We start from the raw sequence: 20,216 nt of genomic DNA on the forward strand, positions 1-20,216 counted from the left end.
ACAAACCTGAATCTATTCATTTGGGCTTAATTCAAAGACTACTTTAGAGAGTGACTTGCATTTATTTCACTACTGGACTGTTGATCATATAAACATGTACTCCTTTGCTTTCCAGTCATGTTACCCTTTGAAACTAGAGAGCTATAAAAATTCTGACTGCATATACATGCAAGTATACTATTTTTATTGCAAGCATGGAAACAACCTTGCATGTGTATACTTGTTCTAAAAAGTAAATTGGATGTCAGAGGAATACTGCTTTGAGTTGCTTATAAAGGATTCCTAAAATAGCTTTAAAGGCAATTGTAGGAGCAGTTGACTGTAGTTGTGTTCTGTATAATCATTATTTTTCTCTCACTTAAATAGTTTCATGAATTACTCTTTCTCATATGACATTAAGTGTTTTAAATAAATAATAGACAAGTCTAGATTTTCACAGCCATAAAAATATTCTGGAATAGATTGCTTCAAAAGATGATACATTAATGTAACTTTTCAAGCAGTAACATAGAGTTGATTTTTCCTTGCATGTTTAGGGTTTCTTAGATTGCTTTGAAGATTGAAGCAGATTTATTGACTTCAACTGTGTTGTTTGCAGGTATATGGTGCTGCTATTCAGTTTTATGAACTGTATCCTGAAGAGAATCTCACAGAGAAACAAAAAGCTCAACTGGGATTAGCAGCTGCTGTTGAGGGAAAGTCAGACACATGCAGAACAGTTCAAACAAATAAATGCATCTGTCTGCTCTCTCACTGGCCTTTCTTTGATGCTTTCAAGAAGTTTCTTACCTTTCTGTATCGTTACTCCATTTCTGGTCCACATGTCCTACCCATTGAGAAGTAAGTAATTTCAAAAACTCATAGCAGTAATTTAAGTTGATGAGAGCTCTTTTTTTTACTTCTAAACTTCCTATAATATCCTTTTGACTGTAGTCATCAAACATTAAATATAATGGTTACACTAGATTAAGCGTTTTTCTCCAATGATTAAATGTATCTTTACCTATTTCCTGAAAAAGCCTAGATTTTTGTTTGTGATTTAAGTGCATGCAAAGGTATCTCTGAAAGCCTTTTTTAATTAGCTTTTCACCCTTTAGCAGAGTGATTAGGAGGAGCAAGATTATAAATCCTTTCTCAATGTTGCATACATTAAGTTTTGCATTTTTTCAAATGCCTATTTGTTGTGTAGTGAGAGATAATAAAGTAGATTGAATTTTTTGCGCTAGTAATCCTTCTCTGTTTGTGATAAATAAACTTAATTTCCTTCTTATGTAAAGGATTTCACATTTTAAAATGCAGAGGGAATCCTTACATCCCAAAAGTGGCTGATATCTGTAATTGATGCATAATACCATTTAACATTTCTAGGCTAATGTAACTTTTTAATGCATCAGGTTTCGAATGCACTATTTGCTTTTTTTTATTGTATTACCATCAGTCTTTTTTTCTGACTAAACTTCAGTATTAACTTTTGTGACACTGACTTTGTAGATTGAGCATTTTTTGTGATTGTTTATCCACTTCATTATTCCACTTTATATCTACTATACTTGTTTTAAAATGCTAATAGTGTATACTTCCAATAATGAAAAGATTTTTATGTGGTTTTTTTTAAGCCGGGAACTATTTTTGGTTTTGGGTTTCAGGAATTAATAAAATGAGAAGTAAATACAATAAATGTTTTATTAATTTTGATTTTACAGATTTATTTGCTTATTCTGATTTCTCTGATTTGTAAACTGGTCAATTTACTGTGGATAATTTAAATATAGCCACACTGTACTTGAATGAAGTTAATATAGAATCTAGCCTAGATTCTTCAGTTATTTTAATGATGATGAAGGTTGTCTGTGCCATACATATGTATTTCAACATTTTCAGTCAGCCCTGCTTCTGCAGGCAGCAGGTCTTTCCCTTGATGTTTGCTGTATGTTCCGTATTTCTGCCACCATCTTCATACACTGGTAATAAAGACAAAACCCCAGATCTGTCATCAGCCTGATTCCTTTCCCGTTCTCATTTGCCATGTGGCTGCACAGACACTGATGCTGACACAAGGGAGGTCAGCTGAGGAGTGGTGAAGAGGAGGCACAAGACTGCTTCTGGTTAATGCCAGTTATTGATTATAGGACTGCAACAAAAAGTTAAGCATAGCAGAAGTATACAAAATTAAAAACACAGTAAAAATGGGGCTTTTTGAATACATCTGGTAGCGTAATGTGCAGCTACATTGAAATAGATGTTCGAAAAATGTAGTTTTGAATCAAACACGTAAAATGAGTCTTCTATATAAATCAGTGTTTATTTGTGGGTTTGTCTGAATTTCTTCAAAATTTGGTTGGTTGTCTGTGTCATAATAATGGTAAGAGTTGCTGAAATCACAGTCAAGTATGTGCTGTAGCATGCAGTTTATGGTGGATTACCTGTTTCTTCCTGAGTTTCTACTGATTGCATGTAGTTTCTTTTCATGTGAAGTGTGTATTATGTAGAACTCCTACACTTTTAGAATGTTTGTATGTTTAATCAATTCATAAAACTGAGAACTTATTTAAATATTAAAAACATTTTTCTGTATTTGTAGTATATGGAAAAACTTTAACACTTTTTTCATCAGAAACCGTACATAACATTTTGTATTTGGAAGTGAAGAAAATGGATGTGAAGAAAATAGATGAACTTAATGACTCTCCTTGATAATCAGATGTTAATTTTTTTTTTGCAAATCACCAGTGCTAGTCTCTGAGGTATAGTGCTATTTCCAGCCAGTCTCAGAAGCATGATTGTAAAATGGTATTGTGATACCCAAACATCAATATTTCTACTTTACAAATATTTTTTTTTAAAAAAAAAAAGCTCCATGTAATTTTTCAGTCTCACAAACCAAGCTTGTAGTCTGAAAGATAATCTAGCCTGCCATTTTGGTTGTCACTAGTAGAAAAATAGGTTTTGAAGGTCAAAATATCCCTGTAGGGTTTGGGTGCTGGGTTTTTTTTGCTCTCTATCTTCTGAATAAGTATGTGCCATTTTTATATAATTTCTCTTACTGGCAATAATTTTGTCTTCAGGTAAGGCAATTTAAGCTTATTTCTACTAAATCAGTATTTTTCTCTTCCTCTAGACACATTTCCCATTTCATGCATAAAGTTCCTTTTCCATCCCCTCAGAGGCCAAGAATTCTAGTTCAGGTAAGTGTAAATTTCTTCTTAATAGCTATGTCTTAAGTGAAGACAAAATAGCTGTTGAATAGTTTAGTAAATGGAAAATGTAATTTTTATGTTCAAATTATTTTTTGTGTAGGATTCTTTTCCTAAATTCATACACTTAATTTATACAGATTTCTCACTGTTCTGTTTCCAGTTTAGTTAAGGACTTTAATGAGATATTATAAGAAACTGTTTAGTGAGCTTAGAACTTTTTTTTTCAGAGTAAATGAGAATTAATGAAAAACTACTCAAAATCAGCATCTGGTTTGACTTTTGCAATAGCATTTGAACTGTTTTCTTCTTGCTACTGTATGAAGGTTGAGTGTAAAGTAAATAAATAAAATTAAAACCAGATGTGAAGCATATATTCACGATTACCCATTTTCCCGAAGGGCTTTTTGCTGTCCTCTACATAATGGATAGCTCTTACTGAAAACTGCAGGAGCCACACACGTTCAACAGAGGCACTCTCTATCAAATATGACCCTTATTCTAGCCTACCTGCAAGACCTACCATATTTTACTGTGTGTGAGTGAAATGGTATAATTGCTAGAATTAGGTTACCTATTATTTGAAATTTCACCGATGTCACTGTTGGTAGGAGAGAGGAAATCCCTATCTCAAAGACTTCTTAAGTGAAGCGTCATTAAATCTTCATATTTTTTTTTTTCTCCTAAGAGGCAAAACCGGCAGAGACATGTTAAAATTTTATTGCTGAGAAAAGTCAACTCTATTCTGCTTGTAGTTGTTATACCAATCCTGTGATTTTGAACAAATTGTTACAAAATGATGTTACTCTCTGTTACGCTTGTATGAAATAAAATATGGAAAGCCCTGTGCAGTTTTCAGTCTTAATGTAGTAGCCCTTATGCTGGTGAAGTCTTTCAGAGTAAATGCAATCTTGGGTTATGTCTTTACAGAATGTATTCAATATAGAGTACTTGGATATCTAAAGAAGTGACATTTATTACTGTTTCTGAAAAGGGGTTGAAGAACACTTATACTGAAACTGTATCTGATGCTTCTGTCACTTTTATTATGATTTTAAAGTTCAAGTCAAAACCCAGTGTTTTTACATCTTGGGATTTTTTGTATTCACATTCAATGAAATATTTGTGCTAGGGAACACTAAACACACATTTACAGAGAACTATAAGTGAGTTTAGAGAAAAGCATTTAAGTGTTCTAGTCTGAATTTTTAGGGAACTCTGTCAAAGTACAGATGGAGAACATGCTGCTTTTGAAGTAGGCAGTGGTAGCTGAGGTCTGTGAGCAAGTACTTCCTTCCAGCTGCTTTCAGGGACTTTTGAGTTGTTTGATACTGCACTGAATAAAATCACAGGTGATTGTATCTAAGATGCTTTCCCAAAAATAGTGTGGGAAGTGTCTGTATTCTTGAAAATTACAAGCTTTTAGGATTCCATTTCATTGAAGAAATAGTAATTTCTCTCTGAAGCTTGTTAATGTAAAAAACATGGTAGTCTTTTGCTAAATAATTAGTATAGCAAATCCTTCTGAATATGTGTTGCTGTAGAATGCCTTGTAAATGCCTATATGCTTTCTGAAAATGAGACCTGATATATTTTAATAACTACATGTATGCCAGTCTGGATGTGTAACCCATTCTTAGATCCTTCTTGGTGTCTGTTACAAGTGAGAGAGAACATGACATGTGTCTGACTTAAGTTTCAAAGAATTTATAGCCATTAGTGAAATACTCAGGAATGTTCCCGAGTGCTATTGTTGATAGGTTGTTTCTGATCTGAAGTCTGCTAGACTCTGTTCTCCATGTGTGACATCCCCTTATGACACAGATGTTCCTGTTCTAATGATGTTTTCACAACCTGCAGACTTCAGGAGTGTGTTGAGTAATATATTTCTCCCTCTGAAGAATGGCAGCAGTAAGTGCCCCTTCTGCTGAAAGGAGACATGCACTTTGAATAGATGCTTGATTTTGTTTATCTACTTTTGCTGAAACACAAAAGTCATGGGATATTAGACTGATGCTTCCTTTCTGAGGGTAGTTTATGAAGGTTACCTCAGGCTGAAAAATAGGGGTCTCTGAGTTCTTTCATCGAACAAGGTAATGGTGGTGGTTGTCACAGGGTGACTTACTTGAAGACAAATGTAGCATGTAGAGTGGTGTGGCCATCCTCATTTGTCACTGAAGCTAAATGTAACATCAGCCTTCAAAAGCTCTGTGATGTACAATATGCAAGGAAGCAGAATTGCAGAGACTCTTGTTGATGTCATACATTTTGTGTGTCTGTCCAGGAGCAGTGTTAGGTGACTTAGTGCTTCAGCATTTGTATTTTTAATTCATCTGATCTTCTGACTGCAGTGGGGTCTAAGGTGAAACATACTCAGATAGGAAATTTTACTAAAAGTGGTTGGAACTCGCACCTTAGTTGTACAAGTTGCTGTGACTTACTGAATTACTACTGCAACTGGTATGTGTGGTTTTGTATGATAGATAGAAAATGTGTGAGCACTTAGCAGGGAGGATTAAGCAAACTGGTATCTTGTTACCTTGGATTACTATGGCTGAAAACATCAGCTGACCTTTGATAAATTGATTGTATATCTGTATTCTTGTACTCATTTGAGTACTATTCATGCTGAATATATGAATGATTTCTCTTGATGTCACATCACTGTAAGAAAGAAATGTGAATTAATAAGATCTTTGTCTTGCATCTTCAACTAATGCAAATTTTAAAGATTCTATCTAAGATGAGCTGAGCCGTTTCTACCAGCTAAAAGCCTAATTCCCATATCTTCTGAAGAAAGTATTACTTTATATTATGACCTGCCATCTTTCCCTTTCACGAATTTTTGTCCATCTATTTGCCCCTAAATCCAAAAAGAATCTCCCCCCAGCCCTTGAAAGCTGTGTTTGAACTATGGATCTTCACTTCCCTTAAAATACAGAAGGTTTAATTTTTCAGCAGTTAATATATTCAATTTTTGTAGTATTAGCTAGTTTAAATTCCTCTTTATGAATATGCAATGTATTCAATTCTGACTAAGAAAGGAAGAGTGTGCTTTGCCTGGTTTTTACTAAAAGATACCAATGAACAGTGCTGCACGCTGCTTCTTAACAGTGCTGCACAACTGGGATATAGATGGTTTGGCTTAGTTTAAATTTTGTTTTTAGATGTTCTTTGCTATAGTTGTGTAATTTCTAATAAATATTTCCAAAGTTCAGAATAAAAAGAATGTATTTTAAAATCTTCCAGCTATCTCCACATGATAACCTGATTCTTAGCCAACCTGTGTCATCACCCCTTCCACTGAGGCAAGTAGCAGTATTTTCTGTTTAATTGTGAAACATATTCTGACTTACATTGTGGAAAAGATTTGGTACTTTGTGTTGTAATTGTACAAGTTAATTACCTAGTCTGGTGCCTTTTGGAGCTAGTGTATCTGAAGTTTATTTATGTGATTAGACCTGACAATGAACAATATCTGTGTTTTCAAATAATTTTAGTGGTTCTTGAAGCAGAATACAGACTGTTAGATCCCCTTTTTAGGAGTTGGTACCTGGCTTCCAAGGTAGCGCAGCTTTTGTATCGCAAGGTAACTGAAGGAGTTCTGTAACTGTCTTAAATGTCATGTCTCTGTGCAGGAGACTGATTAAAGCAATGTATGTTTTCTGCTTGTAAATTGCATCTCAAAAAGAAAAATCATCATGCATGTGTCCTGAAAATAGTCTAGACTGATTGAAGAGTCTCAAGGAATCATGGTTACTATTGGAAAGTAACCATTCTTCACTAAACAGTGAAGTTACCAAGTAATCTGCCTTGCAATCTCTTTAAAAGAAAGATTTGCAGATTTAAGTTTGTAAAATCCTACTTTAATGCCTTGTTTCCCATTCTGTTATTGAACATTTCTTTTTTTTTTTTTTATGGTCCCTTGTAACTCACCAGTGTGTTTATATTCTGTAACAGTGGAGGCAAGTTTTCTACACTACTTCAGAATTTAGGACCTGAAAATGCAGTAACTCTACTTGTATTTGCTGTGACGGAACATAAAATTCTCATCCATTCATTGCGACCTTCTGTCCTTACTAGTGTGACAGAGGCATTAGTCTCTGTAAGTAACATTCTTTTAATCATACACATGTAAGTGGAGAAAAGAATGGTTTTTAGATAAAATCTAAAATTAGCAGTAGAGCTTTTAGGCCTAAAGGTTACTTAAGAATAAAAATAAAGATCATTAGAGAGAAAAGTTTATGTTGCTAATGATATCCCACAAAGACAGAAGAGAAGAGTAACTGTTGTTGGTTCTTTGTGTGTAAATATTGTAAATAAGCATGTTGTTTGGTCATCACGATGCACTAAATACGAGTTCCTGATTTTCTCGAATAGCACTGCGTTCTCTCTTGCAGAAGAATTTTAAATGCATGTTATTTTTCTGCCTGTCTTCACTAAGCATTGAAGAGGCTTTTTCCTACAAATTAAACACATTGAATTTTAGAGAAATGAGTGCATTTTTCATTTAATAATCTGCATCTAGATTTTCAGTAGTAATTATCTGCCACGTTAAATAATTTTGAAGTGGCAGTTAGTGAAGTGTGGTTTATACTTGCATAGACTATACTATTATACATGTTTAACCTATGTTTTTGTCTCTCTAAGATGATATTTCCCTTCCACTGGCCTTGCCCATATATTCCTCTCTGTCCCTTGGCACTGGCAGATGTGTTAAGTGCACCGTGCCCATTCATAGTGGGAATTGATTCAAGATACTTTGATCTCTATGACCCTCCACCAGACGTTAGCTGTGTTGACCTAGATACCAATACAATTTCTCAGTAAGTATTTATTAACAACTTTTTTTCCCATGTTTTTTTGCTTCCTGTTTTCAAAGGCAAAAACTGGCTTTTTGGCAAAACTTTGGGGAGTTTTGTTTGTTTTAAACCTCTGAACTTCCTAATACATCTTCTTGAAATGAGCATGCCAGAAATTTTATCTCGTGTTCAGCACAGCAGAGTGGAGGTGCAATCCTCATGGAACATTATTGCCTTTTATTCTATTACATTAAAATCTTATTGCACACGCTGGCACATTTCCTGGATTAACCATATTGTGTCTCACTTCATTGTCCCTGGAGGAGAATAGTCATTTTCGTTTTTCATGATCAGCTTCCGTGGTGTTGAAGAAATTCTAGTACCTTCACAGGGGCATCTGCTTGAAAATTATAACAATTAAATCATACTCCATATCAGTATGAAGTATAGGAACTTCATGTTGAGAATTAGAGATGTGAACTTTCATGGATGAGAGAGTCTTCATTAAGACTTAGGATCATGCCATCATTAACAAACTGAAATAACAGTATTATAGTATTTCTCCTTCCAAACTCTACAGTGTACTACACTTTTCTGTCATACTACCTAGTATCTGAAATACTAGTAAGGGACAACTGTGCACTGTTAAAATCACTGGGAAACAATCCATGTTATGATATTCAAACCAAAAAATTATTTCCTTGTGATGATGTGGTACGAAAATAGACAAGAGGGTAAGGCTTCTAATTCCAGATTCTAAAACACACAAAATTAAACAAAACTGTATTTCAGAACTAAACTTTTATTTCAGTATAGTGTTTAATATACTCAGTATATACTTCATGTAACTTCTCAAAGTCTTTGGTCATCATCCTCCTGTTGGTATCATCCTCCTGTTGGTACCAGTTTTTCAGCATTACTGTGCCTAACAAACTTTTTTCTTCCTAAATTTTCTTATTTGTGAGTTTATTTTGCTTCAGTAGCTGTGTGTGGATTTAGAGAAGGTTTCATATAAGTATTTGTAAATAGAAGGTTTTGTTAAGCATTTTATGCTGATACCAAGTTGTACAGCAATTCTGCTCTGAAGTTTTTAGAAGCTAGTTCAAATTAGGCTGCGATAACTTCAGGTTTGGGTTTGTTACTTTTTGGTTAACAGGGACATGTTTGTGCTTTTCTTTTGGTATTTGTCTAATTAGCTACATATTAATGGAAAATAATTTATTTCCAGTTATTTCTGTTTTCATTCTACAGTTAGCTGTTTTTCTATGCATTTTCTTAGAACAGATTAATTCAGTTTCATCGTATGGAAAAAAGTGTCAAAACAAATGTTTACAGTTTTTGCAACTTTGAATGATTGGTTCTTGAGGTTTGCTGGTGCCCTCTGTTGACAAAGAACGTTGTAACTTTTTTTCATCATGATAATATAGTTAAATCCAAATCTATATGCATTAAACACAAAGTAGTTATCAAATTGATTTCAGGTTACTATGAGCGTTCTGGTCATTATCTCCATTCTAGTTTAAGTAATTACAGCTCAGAACACAGCATGTGTGGTGGCTGCTTGTGCAATGGTAGGTGCTTAATACTATTAATCCATCTTTCCTGAGTTCTAAGTGGATTCATTTCAGTGCTAAAGACTGGCTGCATAGTCATCATCCTGAAATATGGGGCATTGGTTTGGATGTCTGTGATCAAATCTCCACATAGTAAATCAAGTTTGACTTTGGTTTGGTTTCAGTCCTTCTCATTTCTGTTTTAATGGAGCAAATTGTTCAATACACTTCACTGTTCTCCCATTTCTCTGGTGGGATAGAAAAAATTCTTTGAATACAGTGCTATACACACACATATTCCAGCGTATACTCATACTTTTTTTTTTCCCCTTCCAGAACTGGAGATAAGAAAGCTATTGCATGGAAGATCTTACCAAAGAAACCGTGTAAAAATCTGATGAACACTTTAAGTAATTTATATCAGCAACTGGCAGAATGTGAGTGGGAAAGTTCATAGTAAGATTTACACTGGATATAGTGTGCCATATTAACAGATAAATATAGCTAATTAAATATGTTCTGGAGTCACCCGTTAACACTAAACATGATGTTTTTGTACAGAGCAGGAAAATCTGTGCTTTTAAGTCCAGAGATTAGAACCCATGTAGGGGCTTCTAGGGTGGAAGAGACTTTTATATATATATATATGTATGTATGTATGTATGTATAAAGGAGGTGCTTGATCTTACCCTTGTACCAAAAAAAGTGCAGAGCTTTTATGAGAAGGAAATAGTAAAGCAAAGAGTAGGCCAGGACCTAATAAAGACCGTTGTTTTGTCTTCAAAGCCTGCTCAAGTCTTGACAATTGAGATAACTTTGACACTCAAGCTGACAGTACTTTATCTTAAAATTTTAAGATGGAAATAACAAATGTTTTATAAACATTGGGGTTTAAAATGTATAGCACAATTACAGGACGCTTCTAAGAAAAAGTTGGTTGTTGATAGAATCTTCAAATATTGCAGAGCAAGGTATATTGAACCTTGATGTGAGAAAGCAGGGATATGAATAGGGATGATGTTTAGTGAAATTCTTTAAAACAAAACATTTGGAAATATAAATGTAGTCCAGGCCAGCTGATGTGCTTGGGTGTCATAGCTAATAGGGTTTGTGAAGGGGGAAGGAAGTCCATCAGCACTCTGACATTACCTGTCTGCTTAGAAAATGTTTTCCATAGACATTGGAGGGAGCCTTAAGGAGCAGTAACACAATTGTAAAATCAAGTTGCTGTGGCAGAGACAGCAAGTGGTTAAGACTTAAATCAGAGTATGAAAAGGATGGGATTGATCAACACTGCATGTTTGAGAAATACATACCTGGAAAGCATATTGCATGAGATCTTTGTAATTTAGGGCGCTTTTTTTAAAGGCTGTTTACACCTTCTTGGCTATTGAGGTCACTAGAATTTAATCGTGTCCCAGTTAAAATGTATAGAAGGTAAACTTGAAGTGTGTGTGCTGCACAAGAAAATGTGTGTAGGTGATAAAAATTGTCTGTTGCTTCAAAATTTTGATGTGTATTACTGTGAGGATTTCTTTAGAAAAATTCTTAAACCTTATGTTCTCTATACTCTATAAAAATAGTGGTGCTGATCTTTAAACAATTTACTCTATAATAGGAATTTAACATGGTATCAATATGAGGTTGACTATAATTATATTATGTGGAAGGACAGTAATGAAACCATCCTTTCACTTGAGACATCATTAGAATATTACCATACTTTGTGTGTGTAGCAGTGAAGTCTTAGCTAGAGTTCTGATGGCTTTAAAATGTTGATACAAGTATCTACTTTAAGAATAGGGATTTTGCTAGATCTTTTTAAAAAAATGCTTGCTTTCTCTCTGTACCAGTGTTTTGCATTGTGTTGTGTTTTGATGGCTTCACTTTGTATCTGAGTGGTATTTTTCTGAGTGTATAGATACTTAATATGTATCTTCCACTTTTTGGGAATACTTTGAAATGAAAGGCACTGTAAAAAAAAAAAAAAGTAACACACATCCCATCTATGTATTTGTCCCTAAAATATGCTTCTTTAATCAGCTCTTGTATAAAATTTGACATGTTTTTATAAACAGCTTTCTTTGAGGGTTTTTTTTAAGCTCTGTCCATACTGGTTCTCTCTGTTGCTGTAGTAACTAATGTGCTGAAGAAGTAAATGTGTCTTGCTTTTGGCATTATCCAGAGATACATGAGTTGTATAAGGTCAAGCTGAATCCATTGTCGCATGCCATGATTGAGTTTAATCGCATATATTTTAATCTGTTCCAAATTTAATGGAGCTCAGTAATCAGTGAATCTAGTAGGATAAAGAGAATTTTTTTTATCAATATTGAAAAAAAAAAAAAGAAAAGATCTGAAACGTTATAATATTGTTTTTGTTCACAGTGCAACAGCGACCAAGAGAAGATGCATTAATGGAATTAGCAATGAATGACTATGATTTTAATTCTGGGAAGAAATTGCATCTGTTAGATTTGGAGATCCAGGAAGCATTCCTGTGTTTCATGGCCTCAATACTTAAAGGTTACAGGTCTTATCTCAGGCCAATAACAGAGGCACCCTCTGAAACAGCCACAGATGCAAGTTCTCTCTTTGAGCTACAAGGTGAAGAGTCATAAACTTGTTTTATGTATATTAATTTTTTATTTTCGATTCTCTCTTATTTAAAGAATAAAAATAGTTGCAGTGTTAGTGTTGTGAATGATGTTAGAAATGTAAGTGTAGAAGAAATTGCATAGTAGTGGGAAAGATTACAGAAAGGTTATTGCTCGGTAGTAGAATGTATGCTGACTTTTTGGTGAGGGCTTTTTGTTTTAGGCATTCTTACATGCTTCTAATTTCATTTCGTAGGTTTCCTCAAAAGTCGAGATCGTTCACATCAGAAGTTCTACACACTGATGACCAAAACTCAAATGTTTATTCGCTTCATTGAAGAGTGTTCTTTTGTTAGTGATAAGGATGCAAGCCTTGCATTTTTTGATGACTGCGTAGATAAAGTAAGCATGTCTTCATAAGAATATAGGTTTTTTTAACTTCTGTTATTATTTACATTATCTGATATAGTACAAGAAGAATATATTTGAAGTGCAAGTTTATTTCTCTTTTTTCTTCTACTTCCTTTTTTCTAGCCACTGGAGCCTTCCATTTTCCTTTTTTGTTGGGCTTTGTTTCATTTTCTGCTTCAAATTCTTCAAAGTGTAAATATAATATTGTAAGAACAAATTAGAAGTGCTAATTTTCACATGTATGCAAGCTTAGTAGGAAGTGTAATATTCTGACTGTAAAGTAGCAACTTTGAGCTTCTTCATCAGAAAATTATATTCCTTAGATAAGACTACAAGCATTTTTATATCTTGTGTAATACTTCATGCACCCATTTAGGAATGGGGTTGATGAGCAGCACACTAATAGATATAAGGCAGTCTGAGTATTTTTTTAATCATTATAAATAGAAGGTTCTTTGACCTTTTTTTAAACAATGTGCTTAAAAACAATTCTTTCTAATAGTAATTCTCTAGTTACTATTAGAGAATTTTTAGAAAGCTTGTACTGAAAGTAAATAATTAAAATGAATCTCTGTCAATTCTCCTTTCATTCATACTGCTGTCACTTGCTTTCCCCAATTCCCCAAAACCAGCTTGCTGATGTAACTATTTTAAATATAGTGCTTATGTTGATACTCTTCTCTTGGATAAGAATATTTTGCAATGACGTTGTTATCAAATATTGATGGATGTGAAATGTATAGGTTTCTTAAAGCCAGCAAGATTTATTATGTTGTGTCATGTATAAGCTGCAAAGGTAGGTTGACATTTTGTGTGGGTTCTGTTTACTGTTGTGTTTGTGTTGCAGTAAAGGAACACCTTGCTATCTGCTGCTATGCTAATTCTCCCCTTTGTAATGAGAAGGAAGGGCAATTGTTAAGGTTATGCGACAAGGAGAGTGAAAGTGCAACGTGATCACAATAGGTGTTTTTCTTGAAACAAGCTTAGAACTTCTGCTGGACTGGAGCTCACCAAGTGTTGGATTTCCCAGTTCAAAGTGGATTTCCCTTTTAGTCTTTTGTAGAAGTATCACTCAGATTTCTAAAAAATCCTAAGGTACTTATAAGAAAGGTCCACATTAGTATAGTGTTGAGCACTGTGAAGACCTAGTTTTCTAAACAGTATATTTTACGTATATTAGCTTCTGAAAACTCACTGTATTTCCAAAGAGGATCTACAGAACTGTTTTGAGGCTGCTTGAATTTTTTTCACTTTAGTTTTTGTTTTCAGAAGAACTGAAGTGAAACCCACAATCTTATATCCCTCTTTGCTTCTATTGTAACATGAAAGAAATTTTTATTAATATTATAAGAAATTACACATGTACTTGTCATCTTAATGGCTACCTGTAATACTGTTCTGGGACGCTGTTTCAGTAATGCACAATTGTCTAGGATTGCCTGTAAAGTAGGTCACCTGCTGTTTGTTCCACAGGAATTAATACTGAAGACTATGAAAATTGCTATTTATAGTTTCTATTTATGGCTATTTCTGCTATGAAAGTGCAGAAGAGCTGAAAGGAGTTGTTTTGAAAACAAATCTGAAAGCAGTTAAGTTTGAGAGAAATAAAAAAGCATGGTCTAATGGTATTTAATGCTCTATGGCTTTTGCTAGTCTCAATATTTTATTAGTAGTAGTTCTCAAAAGTGTGCTTCTCAGTTCTACAGCATGAGTTGCAGGTATGCGTGGGTTGTAAATGGATTTAATTACAAACATTTCTGTAATGTTCACTCAGTTATCCTATAGTTCAGTTAAAAAGCCTTTAACATGTAGTGCTTGCTTTGTTCTATGCCAGTTAGTGTTTAAAAATGGAATATACATACCCCAGTGTCTAAACACTGTTGAGCAGTACTTAGTTTCCATCGTGTTGCAGGTTAGTTCTCTGACTAATGTTAAATAGGATTTTTATTCAGAATGCAATGACTATGTAAGTGTCAAATTCTATCTGTTATATTTCATTTTATAGAATGGTTTATGAGGGCACTGAAGTTGATGCCCTAGCTAACGTTATCTTGTCTGGGAATTCAAACAATTCTTCTGAAAAAGTAATACTTAGGTTGCTGATGCTACTGTGAGACTGCACATAATCTGTGGAACTGTTGGAGCTTTCACCTTTTCTAAAAGGTTAAGTAACCACTTGTACAGCTGAAGCAGAGACTCATCTGTTCTAATAGTGATAGTTATTTTGCTAGTTGAGGCCGTGGGCAGCTTCTTTCCACTATAAGAAAATGCTCGTGACTGTGCCATGAGAATAAATTTTATGGAAAACATTTATACTTCTCTGATCTATTTCTGTCAGTGAGGATTTCATTCAGTTTTGTTAATGGGACAACTACTTCTATGCCAGTGATAATTGTGGGGAAACTGAGGCATGGGAATTGCTATGCATTTAAGATTTGTCATGGCTTTAGAATTGCTTGTGAAACTAGCTTTTCACTGACATGAGGGAGTGTGTTCCCATGTAGGATTTCTTTGAATGATGATATATCTGCCTCATCTTCTCTTTCCTGCTTCTCTTTCTTGAGTTCTCTTATTTCTGATAGTATGCTTAACAGTAACATACAAAGTCAAAATATTGAAGTATACCAAGGAATGCTATACGAACTAGAGCTTTAGCCAAGATGCTCTACTTTGACCAGATAGATATGAGATTTGAATGATTCCACTAAAGTGAATATTTATTTATGTATTAATGTCTTTCACTAGGTGAACCAGTACCTGAAAAGGTATGTGTGAAAGAGTGATGTCATGGGTTGAAAGATGATACAACACTTTCTTATGGTTAGTTATAAGCCACTGGGTTGAGACAATTTTTATGTACTGTGAAATTAGTTATCTATAAAATATAATCTAAGACCTGCCTCAAATAATTTATAAGAATAGTTTAAACTGAAGAGTAATCTATTCTACATGTTATTTTATCCTAGGCAGCAGCAGCAGAGATTGTAATTGATTACTCATTTTGTCTACTGAAAGATATAGTGTAATTGTCTCTCATGTTTTCATTTTTCCAGGAATTCAAAAATTATCTCAATTCAATATTTAAGCCAGTGGCTTTATTGTATTTCACTGGTGAAACTTGTAACTGTGGGGTTTTTACATCCTTAGAAGTATTTAAATTACTAAGTAAGGTTTCGTTTATTCCTACTTTTCAAGAGCCATATGTTCTTGCTACTTGGCTGGTTCGATTTGCTAATACTTTCCATCTGTCTCATGCAGTAAAATGTGTAATTAAGAACACCTCTTTGTATGTTTATCAAATTTTAAATATTCAAGAATTCTACTGAAACTATTTGATGTATTTCCACCTCACTGGAGGGAGAGAACTGTGGAATATACTTCTTTTTGTTCATTAATTCTCTGTTGCTAAACTCTTAAGGCATGAAGAACATGCATTCTTGGGTTCCACAGGTTGTTTATTCATTTCTTTGAAATAATGTACCATTTGGCTGTAATTTGTTTGCCATTTAAACCATTTCAATAACGGCTATAAATGTAAACTGTGACAGTATTTGAGCTGAACACTGGGGCTATCCATATGTGAATAAAAAGCATGGTCTGTGCACTACAAAGTAAATAGTTTTTGATAGCGTCAACTCTTTGAGATGGAGACGTGTCTCATGCCACAAGCAGAAGCAGCGCTTATGAGGTATTGGAGGATACACAATTGGTGACAGAAAATCAGAGACAAAACAATACAAATACAAGTACAAATGTCAAGTAAAGGCTCTTGGGTGGAATGTAATCCATGTTATATTTGCTCTGTTCCTAGTGGTTTCTGTAATGCGAGCAGTAGCAGTAGGAAGCTTGTAAGTTAAAGGCGTGTCTGTTCTTTTTCTCAAAGGGAAACAGTTCATAGTTTCCCAAAACCTTGTTTGGGGTGGCCAAGTTTTGCTATGGTTCTTTACTTTTGTCTCCAGCAATGGAATAGAATTCTTTCAGTGAAATTGTTGGACAGTTTTCTCCCACTTGATCCTGCAGTTTGATGCTTTGAAATTTGCCTGGAGCCTTGGAATATGTCTGTGCTGCTGTCTTTAAATTAGGGGCATTAATTTGGGGAGTGCAAATCTATCCTCCTCTCTGCAACAGTCAGGCTAGCAAAATAAAGATTTATGGTCAAATTGCCAGCTACAAAGCTCAAAACAAAACAGGTGCAGCTGTAATTTATGCTTAATTATAGTATTATTACAAGTTGCCTTTGTTATCCATGAACTGCATTTCTATCCTAGCTATGAGAGGACAGGACCACGCAGTATGTGCTTTGTCTTCACACATACAACTGTTGAGTTATCCGAAAGAGAAAAAAATCATGAAGCTACCCTTCACCTTTCAATTACTGTTTTCTTAGAGAAAATAAAAAGTTACTTCCGTCCCCCTTTAATTTAGTGAGGTCAGACATTTTTATTCCATTATCTCTTTCAATGCATATTTATTTCTGCAATGTCTGCAAACTGTCATGACCTTAATGACTATGTAAGTGACTGAAATTACTAGATAGCATTGCTTGTAGATTCTGTTTATCTCAGACAATTGGATTAAGTTTGTTATTGTTTTCAGTGGTTAAAATAGAGGAAAAAAATAGGTCTTATTTTCATGTTTAAAAATAAATTTCAACTTACTGCTGCAGTTGGAAACATGGTTCCAGAAATGGTTGTATCCAGAAAGATTAACCTCTTTGTATAACTACTTGTAATATTTACCTGAAAACAGTCAATTCAGAGTATATTGTTAAACAATTATTGTTGTGTTGGGGTAAAGTTTACAAAAAGGATGCAACACTTATTATTCTCATAATTTTGCAAGTCATCCTTACTTTTAAGATGCAGTCCTTTGCCAATACAGACTTTGTCCTGCTTGACCTTATAGCTGTAACAACAGAAAATACAATAACACTAGTAACTACTTTTTCTTTTAACATAACTTCTCCAGGTAGACATGGACAAAACTGGGGAAACACGACTTATAGAGCTGGATGAGTCATACAAAAGTGAGCATACAGTTTTTATAACACCACCTGAGATCCCTCATCTGCCAAATGGCGAAGAGCACCCTCTACAATACAGGTAACCTGAGGACACAGCAAGATGCTAGCACAAATCCTAACAGCTGCCCTTGTAGAGTTTAGTTTCTAGGTTCTTGTGATAGCCACGAAGTACAGATTTTTCTGTAAAATCTGTACAGATTGTCCCTTTATGTTGCTCAAGTAAAAATGTGTGTGTAAAATGCCTACTGTGCCAGCTCTTTTCAAGTTTTAATGATTTTGAGTGTGTGTACAGACAGAAGCAATAATACTTAATAAAGCTGGCTGCATGTTCACATTACGTTGTGCTAGCTGTTGACACTTTTTAAGGTTAAAATTGAAATTAATGGACCCAGTCTGTTGGCCTACTGCTACTGCTGATAACGATACAAGCTGCAGATGCTCTTTGGAAAGAGAGAGTATTTCAAAGAATCACTGAAAACTGGTGTTACTAATTTAGTAATTATGTCAAATGAGTCTGTCTATTGGTTTCCTTATTACTTCTGAGAAACATCTTAAAATCTAATTTAATCTTTTAGATAGTTTGATATTGTTCATATTGATTTTTATAAACATCTGTCATGTGAAGCTCAGTAGGGACTAAGCCACACAGATTATTTTTTTTATTAACTAGAATCAATACTAATGCATTTGACACATTAATTAAAGAAAATGCTATGAAAGCAAATATATTTATCAATTTAAGTTGCTTACATAGAAATAGCAGGTTAAGAGACTGTTTGTGCAGGGTTATGAAATCATGGAGATGGATTAGTAAACCACTTTGTCAATGGTGTCTTTAAAGGTTTACTTTTGTGTTTTCTATTTCCTGTGTAACTTCTAGTGCAACTGTGCAATTGATTTCATTTGCTATTATGCGATGTGTTTGCTTTAGAACTGCCTTACAGAAGTGAAATGACGCATTTCTTTTACAGCTACAATGGATTTCCAGTATTAAGACTGGATTTGTTTGAGCGCCCTGAAGGATTTCTCACAGCACCAAATAACAAACTGTCTTCAAAAGCCAGTAGTCCCAACAGCCCATCGCCAATGTTCAGAAGAACTAAACAGGTACTTGCAGGTATTCTTGTGGCATGAGGCGCTTCGGAAAGTGAGAGCTTGCTGCCTTTGTCTTGAATTTGGCCATAAAGACTGACTGGCAGCGGCTGCAGCCTAACTAACGGTTCTTCACTGCTACAGTGACTGCGGGGTAGCCATGCTAATTGTTCTTTGGATGTTTACCTGTGCTTCTTGCCTACACTGTATTGCACAGGGCCCCTGTACACAGACTGTCATTTGCTCTGCTGTCCCTATACCTTCCACATTCTTCACGCTGTTCTCCCTGAGCATTAACTGTTGGGCTTCCACATCCACTTTTTCATTGCTTTTCGCTGTCCAGGGCTTTAAGAGGGGCTCTGACTTTGAAACGTTTCTTACAAAAAATGCAGTCCAAAAACAATAGACATAAATTTAAAGAAATGCAAGTTTCTAGGAGGGGAATATTGCACAGAAATTGTTTTTGGCATCATTCTGCTTTCATTTTCTTTTTCCACTTTATTATGTTCATATTAATGTTGCTGTTTCTGTCGGTATAATGATACATGTTCAGTTTTTAACATACAGGCTTGTGTAATGTGTATGTAAATATACACAAATAATCTTTATGATTCTTTACAGGAAATCAAATCTGCACATAAAATTGCTAAGAAGTACTCATCCATACCGCAGATGTGGTCCAGATGTTTGTTGCGTCACTGCTATGGTCTTTGGTTTATCTGCCTTCCTGCGTATGTGAAAGTGTGCCATTCAAAAGTCAGGGCTCTGAGAACTGCATATGACGTTCTACAAAAAATGCATACCAAAAAAATAGATCCACCTGATGAGGTAAAATAAGTCAACCCCAGAATTCCAGAAATACCCCATGGGTTTTATTGAATGAAGTACGTGTTTGACTATAGAAGCACAATACTAACTTGTGTATTTTCAGGTATGCTACCGAGTACTCATGCAGCTATGTGGACAGTATGGTCAGCCTGTGCTAGCAGTGAGAGTGCTTTTTGAAATGCAGAAAGCTGGTGTTGACCCTAATGCCATTACTTATGGCTACTACAATAAGGTAAGTATTTTTGAAAGAGGAAGGGAAAAAAAAAAAAAAGGCAATTCTATCCAGGCAAATAGAAGCAAGCAAAATAAGGGAGCAGTTCAGATGTAATTCTGTCATTTCTAGTAACTGGAAGAAATACAAGACAGAATAACTGTGTTGTCTTTGTTTTTGTAGGTTTAGAAGTCTACTTTAGAACTGTCAGTGTAACCCAATTTATTTAAGTTAATGATTTCACACCTGACTGTTTCTTAAGATTACTTTATTTGACTTTGATATTTCCAAAATAGGCCGTTTTGGAAAGTACCTGGCCTTCAAGCAATCGAGGTGGCTACTTCCTATGGATGAAAATACGAAACGTTGTTTTAGGAATAGCACAGTTTAAAAAAGCATTGAAAAAGCTACCAGCAAGCACCTCACATACAGCCATTCCTGGTAGAGTATTCACATCCTTTTCTTTATTTTCATGCTGATAGAAAGCTTTTGAAATAATTTTCTT

The 20,216-nt window shown here is 34.7% G+C and overlaps 1 protein-coding gene across 10 annotated transcripts in view; it reads left to right on the forward strand.

Annotated features, from left to right (window-relative positions):
* The window catches only part of DENND4A (DENN domain containing 4A), a 62,025-nt gene that overhangs the window by 24,379 nt on the left and 17,430 nt on the right, over positions 1-20,216 (forward strand). For 8 of the 10 annotated variants that reach the window (XR_012624937.1, XM_074838046.1, XM_074838044.1 and 5 more), the window contains exons 7-19: positions 599-840; positions 3,119-3,185; positions 6,444-6,502; positions 7,134-7,299; positions 7,845-8,020; positions 9,886-9,986; positions 11,938-12,156; positions 12,403-12,548; positions 17,526-17,659; positions 18,552-18,687; positions 19,294-19,500; positions 19,604-19,732; positions 20,008-20,152. Coding sequence is in view for 9 of the 10 variants with exons in the window: in XM_074838046.1 (XP_074694147.1) it covers positions 599-840; positions 3,119-3,185; positions 6,444-6,502; positions 7,134-7,299; positions 7,845-8,020; positions 9,886-9,986; positions 11,938-12,156; positions 12,403-12,548; positions 17,526-17,659; positions 18,552-18,687; positions 19,294-19,500; positions 19,604-19,732; positions 20,008-20,152 (1,927 nt within the window). In the remaining variant the exon portion in view is untranslated. The remainder of the gene's footprint in view (positions 1-598; positions 841-3,118; positions 3,186-6,443; positions 6,503-7,133; positions 7,300-7,844; positions 8,021-9,885; positions 9,987-11,937; positions 12,157-12,402; positions 12,549-17,525; positions 17,660-18,551; positions 18,688-19,293; positions 19,501-19,603; positions 19,733-20,007; positions 20,153-20,216) is intronic. The other 2 variants (XM_074838048.1, XM_074838051.1) reach the window with 1 other exon arrangement.

This window comes from Strix aluco, chromosome 12 (genome assembly GCF_031877795.1).
Source record: "Strix aluco isolate bStrAlu1 chromosome 12, bStrAlu1.hap1, whole genome shotgun sequence".
NCBI lineage: Eukaryota > Metazoa > Chordata > Aves > Strigiformes > Strigidae > Strix > Strix aluco.